At 23.4% G+C, this 19,871-nt stretch overlaps 4 protein-coding genes across 7 annotated transcripts; 1 reads left to right on the top strand and 3 right to left on the bottom strand.

Annotated features, from left to right (window-relative positions):
- Positions 1-44: 44 nt before the first annotated feature.
- On the bottom strand, positions 45-2,178 carry LOC122854239 (mitochondrial inner membrane protein OXA1L). 2 transcript variants are annotated; one of them, XM_044154718.1, is made up of 7 exons: positions 2,013-2,178; positions 1,619-1,913; positions 1,159-1,473; positions 1,005-1,090; positions 664-930; positions 429-591; positions 45-352 (listed from the first exon to the last, which is right to left on the bottom strand). In XM_044154718.1, exons 1-7 carry the CDS (start codon positions 2,076-2,078, stop codon positions 210-212), a joined length of 1,335 nt encoding a protein of 444 aa, XP_044010653.1. In that variant the 5' UTR covers positions 2,079-2,178; the 3' UTR covers positions 45-209. The 2 variants fall into 2 exon arrangements, with proteins under 2 accessions (XP_044010653.1, XP_044010654.1); XM_044154719.1 differs by having other exon boundaries at positions 270-375.
- A 209-nt stretch (positions 2,179-2,387) lies between these two features.
- On the bottom strand, positions 2,388-6,588 carry LOC122854233 (fasciculation and elongation protein zeta-2). 2 transcript variants are annotated; one of them, XM_044154697.1, is made up of 7 exons: positions 6,380-6,588; positions 6,133-6,287; positions 5,806-6,052; positions 4,388-4,513; positions 4,160-4,319; positions 3,983-4,091; positions 2,388-3,894 (listed from the first exon to the last, which is right to left on the bottom strand). In XM_044154697.1, exons 2-7 carry the CDS (start codon positions 6,236-6,238, stop codon positions 3,482-3,484), a joined length of 1,161 nt encoding a protein of 386 aa, XP_044010632.1. In that variant the 5' UTR covers positions 6,239-6,287; positions 6,380-6,588; the 3' UTR covers positions 2,388-3,481. The 2 variants fall into 2 exon arrangements, with proteins under 2 accessions (XP_044010632.1, XP_044010631.1); XM_044154696.1 differs by having other exon boundaries at positions 2,851-3,894; positions 6,133-6,283.
- Positions 6,589-10,287: 3,699 nt separating this feature from the next.
- Positions 10,288-14,811, top strand: LOC122854231 (arylalkylamine N-acetyltransferase 1-like). 2 transcript variants are annotated; one of them, XM_044154695.1, is made up of 4 exons: positions 10,288-10,600; positions 13,364-13,625; positions 14,172-14,391; positions 14,462-14,811. In XM_044154695.1, the coding sequence occupies exons 1-4, from the start codon at positions 10,592-10,594 to the stop codon at positions 14,658-14,660; spliced, it is 690 nt and encodes a 229-aa protein (XP_044010630.1). In that variant the 5' UTR covers positions 10,288-10,591; the 3' UTR covers positions 14,661-14,811. The 2 variants fall into 2 exon arrangements, with proteins under 2 accessions (XP_044010630.1, XP_044010629.1); XM_044154694.1 differs by lacking the exon at positions 10,288-10,600 and adding an exon at positions 12,792-12,903.
- LOC122854230 (alpha-(1,6)-fucosyltransferase) lies at positions 12,836-18,627 on the bottom strand. Its single transcript, XM_044154693.1, has 7 exons — positions 18,125-18,627; positions 17,301-18,051; positions 15,659-17,207; positions 15,491-15,569; positions 15,150-15,340; positions 14,729-15,071; positions 12,836-14,648 (listed from the first exon to the last, which is right to left on the bottom strand). Exons 2-3 carry the CDS (start codon positions 17,994-17,996, stop codon positions 16,149-16,151), a joined length of 1,755 nt encoding a protein of 584 aa, XP_044010628.1. The 5' UTR covers positions 17,997-18,051; positions 18,125-18,627; the 3' UTR covers positions 12,836-14,648; positions 14,729-15,071; positions 15,150-15,340; positions 15,491-15,569; positions 15,659-16,148.
- Positions 18,628-19,871: the final 1,244 nt, after the last annotated feature.

Here is a 19,871-nt window from a genome sequence, read left to right as displayed (position 1 = left end):
ATTTTTCTTCTTTTTCTCCATCAAATTTATCAACAAAGCCAAATTATTTTTATTATTACATAATATTATTATTAGTTGAATAAAAAAATTGAAAATTAATTTTCATCATCATTGTCAACTATTTATTTTAATTTTTGTGTTAAAAACTGTACAAAATCATTTTAAAGATCTTTTTTTTTTTATTATTATTAATAATTGTTATTAATAGATTATTCTTTTTTATTTTTATGTAATTCTGTTGGATTATATGAATATGTTTTTTCAATAGGTCCACGTCCAGCTTTATGAAATTGCATTCTATCAAGTGACTGACGATCAGCCAATTCTCTAGCCAATCTCATGTTTGTCCAAGCTATTTAAAAAAGCATAAATTTTCTAAATTAATTTTTTTTTAAATAAATTAATTTAATTAATATTCAATAACTTACATTCTTGAAGTCCTTGTTTCATATTTTTTTTTGGTTTTAATACAGATGGTGGATGTTCAACTTGTGCAGCTATTTTAAAAAAATTACGTACTTTTGGTATTCTAAGTATACCAACTTGTGCCATGGAAAATAAATTTGTTGATGTCCAGTACCAAACGATAGCCTTTATAAATTGGTAAGGAATAAATTAATAATTAATAATTAATAATATAATTAATATGAACTTTAAACTTACACCAGGAAAATTAACAGTAAATGGAAGAATAATAAATGGTAATGCTTGTATAATATATCTGAGAGCTCCCATTGATTCAAGCTTTGGTCCATCAACACCAATTTTTAATATAAGTCCCAATGATGCTGCTGTTACTACTGGCAATATGTAATATGGATCAGGTATAGTTAAATCAGTAAACCACCAAAGACCACCATGTCTCATACTGTCAACTGGTAAATTAGCCATTCCTTTTAATGCAAAAAAGAATGATATAAATACTGGTGCCTGTAAAATATAAAAAATGTAAATTATATTTATTTCAAGTTAAAAAAAACAAATGATAATAATTTTTTATTTACCTGGCAGATTGGAACAATCAAATTTTTCATTGGATTACAACCATGACTGCTCATGTACCACATCAATTCTTGAGTTGCTCTAGCAGCTATAAAAAGTAATATAAAATTATATTATATAAATTGTTTAATAATTAAATATTAAATGTCAATTTACCTTCCATATTATCACCACAATTTCTAGCCTCTGTTATTTTTTCTTGTATTTTTTGCATTCCAGGTAATGAATTATGCATTTTAGCAGCATTACGTTGTGCCAAAATAACTAGAGGAAACATAAGTGATCTAACACAAATAGTACCAAGTGCAATTGTTCCCCACCATGGTATACCCCAGCCAATATGTACAAATTCTAACAGTTGTTGAACAATACCAACTGGTGACCATCCACCAAGACCAATTGATGCAAAACTTGCTTCACCAGCATCTTTTATTATGTCAATTGCTTCAACAACTGGTGGCAATGGAGCATCTATTTATATAATTTTTATAATTATAAATTAATCAATACTCATAAAGGTAAATATAATAATAATAATAATAATCATAATAGTAGTAATGATAGTAAAACAAGAGAGAGAGAAAGTGATGATTGTTTATAATAATTGTTGTGTTACCTGGTATTTTATCAAATAAATTAGTTGGTACTGATTCTGGTGTTATATTGTTGATAATAGCTGATGTTGCTGTTGATTCTTGGGTTTCTTGAATGGCTTGATCAATACCTGACGATGGTGATGATGGTAATGCTGTTTGTGTTTCAACATTATTTGATGAATTATCACTGATGCTTCGAACAAATGATGAACTCAGTAATGGTGAGTACCTTGATAATTTATTCAGTATATTTTTATTTTTTAAACCACTTGTTATTCTGTATGTCATATGAATTGATCGGTATGTCATAATATCCTATTTCATAAATTAAAAAAAAAAAAACATTTTATTTCAATAAAATCATTAAAAGTTAACCTAGTTTTTTTACTGGTACATCATGTAATGTGTATTTACCTGTGAAGATACAAGTTTTTTTGATAATATACGATGATTCATACATATTGCTGATCTTGACAACATTTTATTTATATTATTATTAATATTCAACTTTTAAAATAATTATTATTCATTAAAAAACCGACAAATTTTTAAGTCAATATTAAAAATTGAAATCAAACACATGAAAATTATGCTTCATGAAAATTTGCCATTTTATATTTTATTTTTTAAACTTCAAGCTGTGTTTACAATAAGATAAATTAATAACGCGGGAATATTTATAAATAAAAATATTATTAAATTAAATATTTATTTTGTAAATAAATATACAAGATAGCAATAATATTTGATTAAATTGGGAAAATAATAATTGCATCAATAATTGATAATTATTTTAAATGTTTTTTATTTGTTTTATGGCATGATGTGTTTTGACAATTGATATATTCATCAATAAGTGTTTAATTATTACATTTTTATATTAACATTATTATTTATTTTAATTTATTTATTTTTTTTTCATTCACATTGATACACTAAAACTATAATTTTTAATGAAACTATTTTTCAAAATTGCGACAGCTTATTATCACCAAACATTTTTCTTTTTTTTTTTTTTTTTATCCAAACAACGAGGATTAATTAATGAGAAAAAAAAAAAAAAAAACAACTTAATAATGTTATTGATATATTGTTGTTAATATTAATATTAATAATTTTTTTTTTCTTTTTATTTTTATGTACAAAAAATTGATCGTCAATTTTAATTGATAATTTAATATTCAAGCGAAAATGCAACGAGATGATTATATTTTTTTATTTCATAAATAATTGTATATATATAGCTTTTTTTTTTTTGTCACTTTTAATTATCTCGTGCAATTATCAGTGCGTTTTTTTTTTTTTTATCAATCCACAAATCTCACTTTTACAATAATCATATAATTTAATTTTTTATTTAACAATATATTTTGCATTATCTTTTTTTTTTTTTTTAATGAGTATCTTAATAATTCCATTGAATATAAAAATTATAATCTAGTGTTTACGAAATATACAATACAGTATCGGTATTCAATAATAATAATAATAAAAATGCATTAAAATTAAGGGACTAGATATAGAGCGAGCATTTGTCGACTTGAAATACAAAATTATATCAAGTCCACAAGTCAAATAAACAAAATATATATAATAAAATATTTTTGATTAAAAAATAAGATCATTATTTATCAATTTAATAATAATAATAATTTTGTCTTTACAATTAAAGCATCAGATATATTTTTTTTTTTTTTTTTTGCAAATAATATTCCAAGCACAAGAAAATATAATTGTTAATTTATTTTCTTTGTAAATATTTTAAAAAATATTTCCAAAAGCTTTTTTTTTAATTTCCAAACTCATTAGAGAGTGTAAGAGAGAAAAATATAGAAATAGAGAGAGGGATAGAGAGATAGAGACAATTAAATAAATAAATAAAACTAAGTTGGACATAAAACTTTGAGTATGTAATCAGTCAAAAGTGTTGGTACTGTTGGACTATCTTCATTAATGGCTTTTAATATTTTAATTAATACTTGAAGTGCTTGATTATTTGGTGTACCATTATCAGCATGATATGGTATAACTGTTGTTAAATATTTTGATTCTTGTATTGATCTTTGTTGTGGTAATGGACTATTTCCATTATTACGTTTTTTAGTAACATGATGTTGTCTACGACGATTTTGTACAGCAAGTAATAATGATATAAATTGATTTTTTAATTCTTTTTCAAATTCTAATTCATCACGTAATGCCAATTCAGATATAAGTGTTTCACTTAATGCACCAACAAGTGCTTCCATTTCACCAAGTACTCCAATTAATTCATTTGATGATAGTTGTTTTAATTCTTGATAAATATATTAAATAAATTTATTAGTATATTATATTTATATTTAAATAACAAAAAACAACAATAACAACAATAAACAACTTACTTTTTTCATACAATGGTGAATCTAAAACTTCTCGACTTCTTTCCAAGGCATCATCAGTATCTAGCATTGAACCATCTGTACCTTGTGATTGTTCCATTGTATTATCCTCCTTTTTAAATTCAAAAAATTAAATTACATTAACAATTAAATATTATTTAAATTATTATTGATTATTACCTGCATTATATCATCAATTTCACGTAATACTTCTTCAGCTGTTTTTAATGGTTCTTCTGTACTGTCTGTTGCATCTGTACTACTTGATAATATTAATGCATGCATATCTAAATCAGTTGCAACAGCTTCATCCTCACTGCTTAAATCATCAAATTCTTGTCTAAAAAAATAAATTGTTATTACAATATATATTTATGTATTATTATTTTATTTTATTTAATTTCTTACTGCTCTGTAGTTGCAATTGGTGCTTCATTTAAATTCAATGCAGGCATGTGCATTTTTCTTGCATATGATTTACTCCAATCAATTGGTAAAATACTACCAAATGTTCCTGTTATTGTCCACCACATTCTGTACACAAATAATAATTATTATAATAATATATATTTATTTTATTGAACGTGACGTGTGATCAAATGTGCCACGAGCTGTATTTTTTTTGTTTTGAATATTTAATTTAATTTTATATATAAATAAGCAAGTGTGAAGATCAAGATAATTTATTTGAAGCCAGATGTTGATATGTATAATTATCCACTCATCTCATCACATTGAGATGAGATGAAAAAATTAAATACTGGAATTATACAAATGACTGGAGTTTGTTTGATGAATCGAGGTCAATTTTATATATCATGCATTTATCGTATTTAAAAAACAACTCATATTTCATCTCTTAAAAAAATAATGACGCGTGAGTTTCTCAGTGTATAAATTAACAAAACAAACATTTTTTTTATTTTTTTAAATGTTGATTGTAGAAGGAAATTTTATTTCAAAAAAAAAAATATAAAATACAATTGAAACTTCCTGTTCTCAATGAGACTCGTAGCATTATAATTCAACAGGCAAATTGATTAAGCCTGCAAAATGGAATGACCCCGTTTCATTTGAAATATTAAAAAAAATAAAAATAATATAAATATAATAATATTGCCATTGGTTTATTAGCATATGTTTATATAGAAAAAAAAAAAAAAATAAGCAATATAAAATGATATGATAAAGCGCAATAAATGATAAGCGCAAGCGCGTTAATATTGACGTAATTTTCTTTGGCACCAAGGGGTCTATTTGACCACCCTCTAACCACCCTTATTTTTTTATATATTTTCTCATCTGTTTTATATTTTATACTACGAGAGTAAGAGAGATACTAGCATTTTATTTTCATAATAAAAAAACAATTAAATTCACATGCAATTTATATTTAATGAATTTCATCGAGAGAAAATTTTTTTTTTTTTTTTTCAATATGATTTATATCTTTACAAAAAAAAAACAAATAGAAATTTTTTTATTTAGAAACTACATAAGGCTTATTTAATTTTTAATATTTTATTCTTGTTAAAGTAATTGGATGAGTCATAAATTCCGACAATGTCATTTGAAAAATTGGTAATTTAAAAAATTTAATCTTCAAGTTATTTTTTATTGGTTTTTGTGGTCAAACTCGAAGTGTATAATATTCTGTTTTTTTTTTTATACCTGCTTTTACTTTTCCATAGCTGCAGGTGTATTTTTATTTTATTTTTTTTCATATATAAACCGTTTATACTGAGGCGTATAAAAGTAACTTAATTTTTTTGTTCTCCTCGATCGAATATAAACTATATATTAATTTTAATAAAATAAAAACTTACTGGCATTCGTTCATAATTTCTTCTTGTGTTCGCACTTGAACTGGAGCAAGTGTTTCAACATCAGTAGCATAATCTCTAAAGCAAGATGTTATTTTTTCATCAAATGTATTGACAAGATCTTCAAGACTACCACTGAATGGACTAAATGTACCCTCTTGCAATATATCAGTTCCACTTTCATGATGTTGCTCATTTCCATGACAATTTTCACCAAAATTTACATCCAAACTTGCGTCCAATAGTTGCTCTATATTTAGATGAGAATATTCATGTATTTTTACGAAAAAAAAATATAGCAATATAAAATAAATATTATTGACAACTCACCTGTCAATAAATTCATATTTTTAATACTAGAATTATCTTCTTCTTCGAAGCGTGCTAAAGGTGCCTCAAATTTTAATTCAGCAATTTTACCTGCCATGTCCCTCATTATTGACCAACTTTTTCACGTTATTTAATTATAAATTTAAACAAACTATCTATAAATAAATTAATAAATAAAAACCAATATTTTAATAATATTATTTATTATTAGCTAATTTATTTATATATTTTTTCAATTAATTTTTACCAAATTTGGTTCGTCACAGATAAATGAAGGATGCACTTTTTTTATAATAAACAAAAACTGATAATAATAACAATGATAATGATGATGATGATAGTGATTGTGATTGTGAAATTGTTGTGCTCACAAAACACGATGAACGACTGGACTGAGTGGACTCGTTGCTGCTGATGCTGCTGCTGTGTGTGACTCAGTTGTAGAGGGGAAAAAAGAAAATAAAATAAAAATAAATAGGTATAGCAGACAGTCAGACACACACCACCCAAGACTGAATTAATGTATTATGATGGAAATTCTAGGTGGGGGAGTTTACAGACCATTTGCAGCAATTTGGAGCCGATATTCTTTTACTTTTCAAAACGAGTTAATAAGGATTTACTCCAAAAAATAAATATATAAATGAATAAGTATTTTTGGACTGGATGAAATTAATTTGATAATTTAATTTTTAAAAACTCGTATATTCCTGATGTAAGTGAGCTGGTGAATGAGAAATTTTCAACTCAATTGGTAAAACGACTCGAATGATAATACTGTTGACTGTTGTTAATTTATCAATTGTTGTTTATAAAAATATCTTGACAATGATAAACAATGTGATATTTCAAATAGTCAATAACCTGTTCTCCTGATATCTTCAATGGAAATTCGAAAAAATAAATAAAAAAAAATTATTTCTTAACAGGATTACATAATAAGCGAAGAGGTATTTTATTTCTCAACCAGTTACCTCCTTGCCCTTCCTGTTTTCCTGATATCTTCAATGGAAATTCGAAAAAATAAATTAAAAAAAATTATTTTTTAACAGGATTACATAATAAGCGAAGAGGTATTTTATTTTCCAAGCAGCTACATCATACAACTTTTCCTGTTATCCTAATATCTTCAATGGTAAATCAAAAAAATAAATGAAAAAAATTTATTTCTTAACAGGATTACATAATAAGCGAAGAGGTATTTTATTTTCCAAGCAGCTACCTCCTTGCCTTTCCTGTTTTCCTAATATTTTCAATGGAAATTCGAAAAAATAAATAAAAAAAAATTATTTTTTAACAGGATTACATAATAAGCGAAGAGGTATTTTATTTTCCAAGCAGCTACCTCCTTGCTCTGCCTGTTCTCCTAATATTTTCAATGGAAATTCGAAAAAATAAATAAAAAAAAATTATTTCTTAACAGGATTACATAATAAGCGAAGAGGTATTTTATTTCTCAACCAGTTACCTCCTTGCCCTTCCTGTTTTCCTGATATCTTCAATGGAAATTCGAAAAAATAAATTAAAAAAAATTATTTTTTAACAGGATTACATAATAAGCGAAGAGGTATTTTATTTTCCAAGCAGCTACCTCCTTGCTTTTCCTGTTTTCCTAATATCTTCAATGGAAATTCGAAAAAATAAATAAAAAAAATTTATTTCTTAACAGGATTACATAATAAGCGAAGAGGTATTTTATTTTCCAAGCAGCTACCTCCTTGCTTTTCCTGTTTTCCTAATATCTTCAATGGAAATTCGAAAAAATAAATAAAAAAAATTTATTTCTTAACAGGATTACATAATAAGCGAAGAGGTATTTTATTTTCCAAGCAGCTACCTCCTTGCCTTTCCTGTTTTCCTAATATCTTCAATGGAAATTCGAAAAAATAAATAAAAAAAATTTATTTCTTAACAGGATTACATAATAAGCGAAGAGGTATTTTATTTTCCAAGCAGCTACCTCCTTGCCTTTCCTGTTTTCCTAATATTTTCAATGGAAATTCGAAAAAATGAATTAAAAAAAATTATTTTTTAACAGGATTACATAATAAGCGAAGAGGTATTTTATTTTCCAAGCAGCTACCTCCTTGCCCTTCCTGTTTTCCTAATACTTTCAATGGAAATTCGAAAAAATAAATAAAAAAAAATTATTTCTTAACAGGATTACATAATAAGCGAAGAGGTATTTTATTTTCCAAGCAGCTACCTCCTTGCCCTTCCTGTTTTCCTAATATCTTCAATGGAAATTCGAAAAAATAAACAGAAAAAATTTACAAGAATTAAACTTACTTAAACCCTCAGAAAGTATCAATATCAATTTCAGAAAGTAAATGTTCTAAAACACTAAATACTCCTTTGCTCTGCATCATCAGCAACATTTCCAATGGTTTAAGGAAAAGCTTGCGTTGTACTTCCTAAAAGTGAACTAGAAATGAACGAGCAGCATTAACCCATTTACTTGTTGATTATAGATCACGAAGATTGACTTTTGAAGAACCCACGATAGAGGAGAATAAATGAGTAACTGAGAGAGATATTTTTATCATTTATTTTATTTATTTATTTATCTATTTCATTTTTTGAATTACATGCCCTGAAGATCGTTGACAACTGGTTTTTTTCGTATATAGATTAGTAGCTAGTCTTTAAAACTATTTGATATTATTAGATTAAGGTAAACAATGTATTTCTATATCAAGATATAATTCTCATACACATTGTTCTTATGATAATTGAATGAAGGTTATTTTTTGACATTTAAAAAATGAAAGTCGTCATGCATACATGTATAAAAATCAATACAATATAGCCGCACTTGTTCTTATTCAATACTTTTACAATCGCTCTATTTTTTATCTGTATATTCTTATTTAAAATTTACATACTAATATTATCATTTATATTTTTACATATATGAAAACATGACAAATGTTGTTAATCCTTTTTTTCCTTTTTTCAATTATTAAATATTCATTACAATATAAATGTATGCTGTAGTTATAATACGTGACAAGATAAATGATTTATTGAAAAAAAGAAAAAATATGTGGATAATTATAACTTGTTATCACATTACTTTGTTGCAATAAAATATAATAACCAATCACATCGTGTTATACCTTAAATAAACCAAGACAAATCAATTAATCATAACTTATTTAAAAAGAGATATAGACATTTATATAGATCTTTAAATCATTAGTTACAATGTATATTACATTTTTTTTTTTTTTATTACTTTCAAATTTAAAAAAAAAATAATTGTTCTAATTTATTTTTTTACATTTATAATAATTTGAATAATAAATAATATCACTTAATGATTATTCGAAAAAAAAAAAAAAATGTAATAATATTTTATATTTTAATAAATTATTAGTTACAGTTGTGTAATATTAAAATAAAAAAAATTAATCATCAGGTTATTTAAATTATACAACAATTAGTTATAAAAATATTTAAATTATTCATTGATTCCATTATACTCTTGAGTATTAAAATTTCAAATTTCAATTAGAATAATAGAAAAAAATTAATTTTTTTCTAATATACCGAGACACATGTATAAATATAAATTATACAGACATTACTAGGCACAAAATTTAATCAAAAAAACATTATTATTATTATTATAAATTAAATAATAAAATAATATTGTAAATAGTAATTACATAACAATGATTATGTGTAGAATAATGTTGAATGAATTTTATTTTAAATATATCTATCTATTATTAATAAGTATTGATATTAATTTTCATCAATAAAAATGAAAATAGCATTCTAACTTTGGCCTATTCAAGTATAAATAAATAAAAGTATAAACATTACAATCTCAAATGTATGTAAAAATAAATATAGTTATTTTTTCTTTTTTGATCAAGTGTCATTGTACTGACATTGATTAATGACTTGCACTATTTATCAAAGTAAAAGTACAATCATTTTTTTCCCTACAATTCAGCAAATAAACAATTAAAATACAAAATACATACAATACTATTTTTTTTTTATCTTTTCTATCGTTAATTTTAAGTTATAAATTGTTTTAAAAATTACTATTATCGGTTGTTTTTAAAAATGAATTATGATAACAAACAAATGATGATAAATAAAAGAAAAAAAAATGTTGACAAGTAAATTTTAAAATAAATGTATTTATGGATGCTTGAATTTTACATGAGTGTGTGTTTTAAATAAATATTCATTGTAGGGCATAGTCCATCATAAAGACCAGTCGTGTCACAGGGCGACAAAGTGTCATCAAGATAGTATTATCAATGTTTTTATATTAAGAGATATCTCAATATTATTATTAATTAATATATATATATCATTGTTTTCTCATTGTATTTAATTTCAATTGAAAAATTCATTTACTTGTGTTTAAGCACGACTCAATTATTTTTAAATAAATAATTAATCTTTCAAAAAAAATCTAACGGTTTATTTATTTCAAATGTCTTTGGTAAGTTTTTTTTAAAATTTAATTTAATTAATTTCTAGATTAATTTATATATATTCTCTTGGGAATTTTTGTCCAAGACCCATTTTCGTCACGATAACATTTAATGTGCATTAACAATTATATTTTTAACCTTGATTAAATAATAATATTTATTAAATTTATAAATAAAATAAATAAAAACAGTGAATACGTTTATTGTTGGGCATATCCTCGACCTTCAATTTACTTCTGACACACCTCCTAAGATTTTATAAATATTAACAAATGGTTTGTTGGCATCTGGCTAATTATTATCCTCGTGTCATGATTAATTATTACATGTAATTTTTAATTAACAAGAAAATATATATATATTCATATTTCAATAATTTTTTTGCAAAAAAAAAAAACGTAAATTTATTCATTGTATTATTTCCTTTTTGAAAAAGTTGTTGTTATCAAGGTAAATTTTCTAGCAAATTAAAGGAAAAAATAGGGTGTGATTTAGAATACATTAGTTTTTTTTTTCTATTATTTTTAATTGCTTATATTTTTATTAAAAATAAATATTTAATAGACATTAGAACGTACCTTCTTGTTAATTTTTTTTTTTTCTTTATTTTTTTCTTATCTGAGCAAAGTTTTATCTTATTGTTTTTTTTTTTTTTTTCGTATCATTTGTTGTTGTAAATTTATTTTTTGATCTATTATATATACTTATTGTGTATATACACGTGATTTTATGTTACGGTTCGTCGAACACATTGATCTTGTAAATAAAAAAAATATAAAAAAAATTGCTAGCTTTTAAAGAGATATATATGAGTAATTATATTATTATAACATTGTATATTTTTATTCAATTTATTTATTTATTTATATTTTTTTTTTCAAATTGCATTGTCATTTGTTACCAAGGATTGTTCATCCTTGTTCTCCAGAACACTTGAATCATATTAAGATTATTTTTATTTTTTCTGTATTTACATAAAATCGTGATGTAGATAAAATTTTATTGTCATTTTTAATTCATTTTTTTTATTACTCAGTGTATTCACATCAATAAAAATTCATATTTATTTTTTTTTCTTTTTAATAAAAAAAAAAAAAATCTGTTGATCTTTAAATTTGCCGTAAAATAATGGGTAAATTAATTTTTTTCAAATCTTTATTATCAAGGACAAGATGGGCCTCAGGCATTTATTGGTTTTTTTTTTTTTCGATTAGTCAAACAAGATTTAATATGTTATGTAATAAAAGGTCAGTATAAATTCGTTAACTCCCGAAAAAAAAAATTAATTAATCAAACAAAAATTGAATCAAGAAAAAAATTTTAAAAAATACTTGTTTAAATAAATAAAAGCGATAATGAAATGATAAAATGAATTGTTTTATTAAATGTAAATTAATAATAATTGTAAATGATCAGATCGTGACCTGATAATCTTCATTGTATAGATAAATTTTATGAGTTGTTTATAGACATAATTAACTTAACTAATAATATACAACTGTAAATAACAATTGTCCTTGATGATGTATTGATCATCAATATTCACCTGTAGAAAGGAATAAACAAATAACAACAACAATAATAAATAAAACAATTAAACAAATTAATAATAAAAAAAAAATAAAACAAATTTTGATAAATAATATTTTAAATAAATAATTATCAAATAATCAGACAAGGTTAAATCATTTTTATTATTTTAATTGATAACATTTCAATCGACAGGTGTTTTTCAAAAAATATATAAAATTAATAAATAATTCAATTATGATAAGATTAATTTGACTTTAAATTTTTAAATTTTTATAAACTTTAATTTCTCAAGCTTCAATATATTTTTATTAAATTGAATATTTAATTAGCTTTTTTTTTTTCTTTCTTATTAATCAAAACATTGATTGTTTCATTAAAAAAAAAAACTGTTTATTTATTCAATTTTCAATTTAAAAAATTATTGAATTGAAATGTATATATGTATATATACTTGAGAGTTTAAATTAATAAGTTGTATTGGAAGGAGTTTTAATATATAAGAGCGACTGTCGTCCTATCGACTTACTCAGTCTAAACAAAACAAACCAACTCATTGTTTAACAAATTTAACATAAAAAAAACTTGAAAATAAAATTATATATTTTTTATTTAAAATTTAAATGAGATAGTATTTGAAAATCTAAGTTTTTTTTTTATTTCGTTAATATTTATAAATTAAAAAATCAACATGAATACAATTATAACAAGCCAATTGGACAAGATGCGTATTTCTGATGTTTGTTTTCCCGAGGACAAGACCAGGATGACACGTTATTCGGTAAACAAAAAATAAATAAAAATAAATATAATATCAATGTAAATTTTCAATAACAGTTTTTTTTTATTTTTACAAAACGGAAATTGTCGTTATAACGGTTGCATATTTTTATTCATTGAAATCAACAGGGGGATTATAAATTAACGGAAAGGATCATCAAGTACTCATGAAAATTTTCATAACACTAAATATATATATATTAAAATATTATCATTGCATTTAATGAGAGCCCTGAATTTTTTTTTTTTAAATAAAAAAATATAAGGCTAAATTAATATGTATAGCATAACAAAATAATGTTGAATAATATGATGCGCTAATTGGCACGTATACATTATAATGTATCTAAAAATATATTTGTCACATGTATTCATTGCAAACTTTATGTGTATATATACACTTTACATTATAAAAATACACATGAATAATATTTTAATATATTTAATTTTGTTCTGTTTAGCTTGGTGATAAAATAAATGAGCCAAAATTGTCAATGGATTTTTCAATAAAACCAATAACAGCTGACGCAAAATTAAAAGTACTTGGTTTTATGAAAAAAAATTTCTTCAAAGATGAACCACTAAATAATTCAGTTAATTTAATTGATGGTAAAGATACAACTTGTATTGAATTGGAAGAATATTCAATGTCATCACTCGATGAAAATTTAAGTTTAATGGCTGTATCATCAAGTGGAATAATTGTTGGAGTTATCATCAATGGTAAGACAATAAAAAAAAAAAAAAACATATTAATTATCATAATTTTATTTTTTTTATCTTGAGACTTCCGGCTGGTAGTAAGAATTTTATTTGACAATTGAATTTCATTGATGATTTATCAAGTTGTCTGCAATTGTCATTCGTTGAAATTTTATTAATCGCGGACGTTACTCCTTCAACAATTCACATGTGTGTCTGTGTATTTGTTGATGCATTAATATAATAATTATTAATGCAATTCAGTTTAATAGCCTGACATATTTATTCATCATGTAATTTAATTTAATTTTTGTGTTTTATTTTATTTTATTTTCTTTCGTCTATATATTTTTGTAATTTATTAATTTTAAATATTTATACACCTGTTTAATATGATGTGTATTAAATTATTTAAATTAATGTATTTTAAATTATTAAATCAGTCGTTGAAAAAAAAAAAAAATATATTACAATGAAAATAAATCATCTTGAAATTAGATAATTTATTATTTCATTGAATGAAAAATTATTTTTTTATTATTAATAATTATTTTTTTAAAATTACAGGAAAAACAGAAATACCAGATATCAATGAAGAGCCAGATTATATAAAAAATTGTGAAAATAAAAAATTTAAAAAAATCATGAAATTATTACATTACGTTGATCAAGAAATTAATATACCAGAAAAATATCCAGATAGTAATTGTCTTGATATTAAAATTGTATCAGTTGATAATAATTGGCGAGGAAAAGGAATTGCATCTGCACTTTTTAAAAAAACAATGTAAGTTGATATTTAAATAAATAAATAAATAAATAACATAAATAAATAAAATATTTGATTTAAATTACAGTGAAATTGGTAAAGAATTGGGTTTCAATTTGATACGCACTGATTGTAGTTCTCATTTTACTGCTCGACTCTGTCAACGTATTGGTTTTCATCCAATTTATGAATTAAAATATTCTGAATATCTTGATGACAATGAACAACCAGTATTTACACCAGCACCACCACACAATTCCATTGTCACTTATATCCTTAAAATTTAATTTTGTATTTTTAATTTATTATTTTTATCTATATTAATAATTATACTATGTAATAAATAAATACTCACAAAAAACAAATAAACATTGTAATATTAATAATAAAGTCAATAATATTTAAATAAAAATTAATTATTATTTTAAATTAAATAAATGTCTGTGTTTTTTTTCTTCTTTATATTTTATTTTGACTTTTCTTTGTTGATTTCTTTGACATTATCAAATTTTGATGATGATGATGATATCATTGAAAATATATGTAGACCAAATGATAATGCACTTGCAAAAATACAAAATAATATAATTTTTGCATTTTTAATTTTTTTACTACCTTTTGTATTGTAAAAATTGATATTTTCATTTTTTTCTTGTATTTTTTTCCATTTATTCCAATTTGAACGTTTATAATAAATCCTGTTGATGAAAAATATATACATAATTATTATATACCAACAATAATATCAAGAAAAATGAATAATTAAATAAACAAACGTATATTGTTGTTGTTGCTGCTGTTGCTGTTGATGTGGTTGACGAAATGTTGTATAATAAGGATTACTATCTTGCTGTTGTAAATTTAAATCATAATTTTTTTTACTTTCTTCTTTACTTAAAATATTGTATGCCTGAGTTATTTTAACAAATTCATCATGATCCTTTTTGTTACTTGTGTCTGGATGCATCTGGAAATTAAATTAATTGACAAATAAAAACAAATATAATATGATTAAATAAATCAACAGTTACAGTCATCAAAATTATCATGAATGAATCAATAAATATATCTATTATTTATTTAACAATCTCTTTATCATGAATAATATTTGACTCACTTGTTTAGACAGCTTTAAAAATGCCAATCGTATGTCTTTCTTTGAGGCATCTTCTTTGATACCAAGAACATCGTAGTAACTTTGTTTTATTTCATAACATACACATTAATTAAAATTATTAATCAATGAATATATATATTTTTTAATTTAAATTATTTTTTAACTAACCTTTTTGTTGAATAATAATTACATTTTTGTGTTTTAAATATCCTAAAAATTATTAATTTATCAAACATATTTTTAAGCATAATTATCTTGTAAAAAAATTATAATCAAATTTTATTAATTTTCAACATTTTTAAAAGTATTTATTTAATATATTAAAATTAAAAAGTTGACAAAACATGACAGCTGATTGTAGCCATTTTATATTTACGTAAACAGTTGGTAACATCATCATCATGTACACATAGTAAAATGTACTATCAAGATCAATTATTAACAATGATAATAATAATAATAATTTAAATTTAAAAAAAAAGGATAATTTTGTTTTCTAATTTTACACTTGATAAATATATTATTATTTTTATTCGTTGTATAAAATATATTACAATAATATAGTGTGTATTTTTTACTATTATTATTATCATCATTGTTGCTTTATTTTTTTTAAAAAAAAGATAAATTAAATAATTGGCAATAATTTATGAAAATATTAATTGGTATAAATTGGTACTTGTTGATATTTTGGAAATTCAACAGCAGCAATTGGATTTTGAACTTTAAAACTTGGAAATAAACCAGTGATACTTGTTCTAGCATTACGTCCTTTTGAATAACCATCCCAATGATTACCATAAACATCAATTTTATCACCAATTTTAAGCTCAATTTCAGCCAAATTTTTAGGTATATGTTCAATAATAGCAACATGTGGATTTGGATTTTGTCCACCATAATAATAAATATCATCTAATGATGTAAATTTATCATGTGCATCAATATGATATGTTTGCATTAATTCATATGCAACACGACATACTTGTGAACTAAATGTACAAACAATATGATCACATAATGATAATAAATGTATATCATTAATAATACCTTGTAATGATGCATCTGAATATCTATTTGATACTGATGCTGTTTCAGCAATTGCTGGATCACCAATTATTTCATAATTTTTATATTTATTTCTAGCATTTATAATTACTTTTGGATCATCACTTGCAATAAATACACGTCTAATAATTGATTCATTATTATCAAAATTTTGATTATACCATTGTTCAACTTTAGCCATGTATTCATCAATATCATGATATGCAGCTTCAGTACCAACTTTATCTGTTCTTCTAACATGTATACCAACAATGGGTTTTTTAAAGCCAAGTTTTTCTTTTGATTCATTTAATTTTTTAATATTATTATCCTGTAAACGCATCAAGTATTTTAATACTTGTCCAACCCACCATACTAATGGATGACCATGAAGTTTTTTAATTCTTGGTACAAGATCTAATGGTACACTTGGTGGTTGATATTTTGGTTTTGGATAAACATTATCAACAATTGGCAATATAACAACTTGTTTTGTATTATCACCTGGCCAATTACTATGACTTTCACCATTTGCAATAAGACAATTATCACTTAATGGCTTAAATACAGATTCCCAGCCATTTTTTTGATAACGCCAACCTTGTGAACGTAATATTAATGTTCTTTCTGTTCCATATGCCACCAAAAAACAATAAGTTATATGATGTATCTATAAAATTTACATAGAAAAAAAAATCAAATAAACAACAACAACAACATTATTTTTCATATCTAATTAAACAAATAAAGTTTTAATAATTACCTGACAACCAAAACCACAACCCTTATTTAAACTGCATACTAATTTTTTAGCTTTATCACAATTACTTGGATTTTGTAAATAATAAAATCTTCTTTGAACTAAATCAGATAAATCATGAGCTTCTTGTTCTCTCCAATCCATGTGTCCATCAAATTTTTCCAGTTTATTCATATCCATCATAAGTTCTTTTTTATGATCAAATATATTATAAATAACATTGTCAATATCATTTTTATGATCATCATCAATTACAAAATTATCATTATTACGTTTTTTAATTTTCATTAATTCAGCATTAATATAATACCAAGTTTCTTGTATATCATTACGTAATTTTCTTCTTAATTCTTCATATTCAATTGTTGGTCCACTTTGACGATTATTTGCTAACAACTCAATATCAACTTTATCTTTAAGTTCATTATTATCATTATTATTATTATTAGCAGCTAATAATATATTTGTTAATGCTTGATTTTGTTTTTTTAATTTATTAAAATCTTTTGTTATTTCTGTTAATTTTTTAGTATATTCATTTTCTTGTGATTGATATCTTTCAGCTGTTAATGATGATGATAATGATGGTGAACTTCGCAACATTTGTGATACAGAATATATCAATACAATTAACCATGCTGATAATAATATTATTCCTAATTTGCCCAACCAACTGGGCCGACCATTCCAAATTGCCATGCCTTGCTATAATTTAATTGTACATTTAGCAGGCATCAATTGTTTGTTATAACATCTGTAAAATAATATTATTAAAATTATTATTATTAAATATTTCAATGTTCTTTGTTATTATTATTGTTACTTGCATTTTTATTTGTTTATTATTAAATTGTTGTTGTTGTTGTTGTTGTTGTTGTTGTTGGTGTTGTCAGATGAAATTGCTCACATAATGAACATCACTATTGAACACATGTAATGACGTTGAAATAAATTAATTTATAATTAAACTAATTGAGCCACGTAGCAATAATTTTGGTCTATTTATGTTGTTTATAAAATATACTTGCTGTTTAATTATTTTTTAAATACACACTCAATGTGTGTTGCTATTTTTTTTTAACTGACAAATTATAAAATAGAAAATTAATTTGTCTTGTTGTTTGGATTTTTCTAGTTGTTAATAATTAATTAATATAAATTAAAACAATTAGATATTGGATAGTTGAAAATAACCTCCACGTAGTCGTGTCTTTTTTATGTATCATGTATTTTTTATTGTATTATCATGAAATTTTTTATTACTCTTTTTTTATTATTTCCATAAAAAAAAAAAAACATTTCATGTCTTGTTTAAGAAATTTCGTCTATCTCCATCTGTTTGCTAGAACTTTAACCAACAAGTAGAATTATTATTTATTTATTTGATTGTTGTTGATAATTATATTGTTAATTGTTATAATTATTACAACTATTTGTTTTTATTATTTTAAATTAATTTTGCTATTTGAAAAATTTTAATAATACAAATTGCATTAATTTTTAAATTAACAGTCAAATAATAATTTATTTATTTTATTACTCTATTTTATCAAAATAAATATTTATTATTATTATATTTTTTTTGTCGTATCGACCATGTCCTGGGACAAAATTCAAAGATACTTAACAGGCAAACATAATAACGATATGATAATTGGCTACCTACTTGATTGTTCTGTACTCCTCATACGTTTCATACATTTTTTACACTGAATGTTGGCAGATTGACGGCAGCAGCAGTTGTCGTTGTCGTCAATCATCATACTTTCAAAAAAAAAAAAAAAACTACAACCCTCCAATATTAGATAGTTTAATCCTAAAATTGATGAAAAATTAAATATTAAAATATGTTGTTGAAGTGGTTCGATCACTGAGTCAAGCTAATAATATATCAACATTGCTAAAAATAATAAATGCAAATTTTAAATAAAAACTAATAGTTTGTTGATCATATCACCTGTATCAAAAAAAAAAAAAAAATGAAAAAATTAGGATAGCAATAATAATTATCATTATTTTTATATATCATCTGTTATATTAGATCAAAATAATATATCTTCATATAATTATTATAGTTATGAATATATACTTTCCTAATCACAAGTTTTGATATATTCCTTTGGAATAAATATATATATAATAATGAAATAGTCGTTGTTGTGTAGTCGTCGTGACTCTCTGGTCGTCTCCCGTATATGGTATTTAGTGTCTAAAAGATACGGGTTTTATTAGGGAAACAGAATACCACAAAAAGCAAACGAGTAGCTTATGTACTCTTAATACAAACCGAGAATTTTCAATGTCCAAATCCAAGACCCAAACACTTTGTTGTAGTACTATGTATGTACTACACAGGCCAACAAGGACGACGGTGATGATGATGACGACCGCATTTGAGACCAGAAAATCTTCGACTTCATTAGAAGAACATGTATGCTCCTATAAAAAAAAAAGTATTATATAGTAGTAGTATCGATTAATTTGAATACAAATTATCCAAATGACACTCATGTTATCCTGATAATATCCAAGATTTTCAATGCCCAAATCAAAGCAAATGATGATGATGATGAT

This window comes from Aphidius gifuensis, linkage group LG4, assembly GCF_014905175.1.
Source record: "Aphidius gifuensis isolate YNYX2018 linkage group LG4, ASM1490517v1, whole genome shotgun sequence".
In the NCBI taxonomy this organism is placed as follows: domain Eukaryota; kingdom Metazoa; phylum Arthropoda; class Insecta; order Hymenoptera; family Braconidae; genus Aphidius; species Aphidius gifuensis.
Note: the sequence above shows the minus strand (reverse complement) of the source record. Positions and strands in the feature narration are given on the sequence as shown.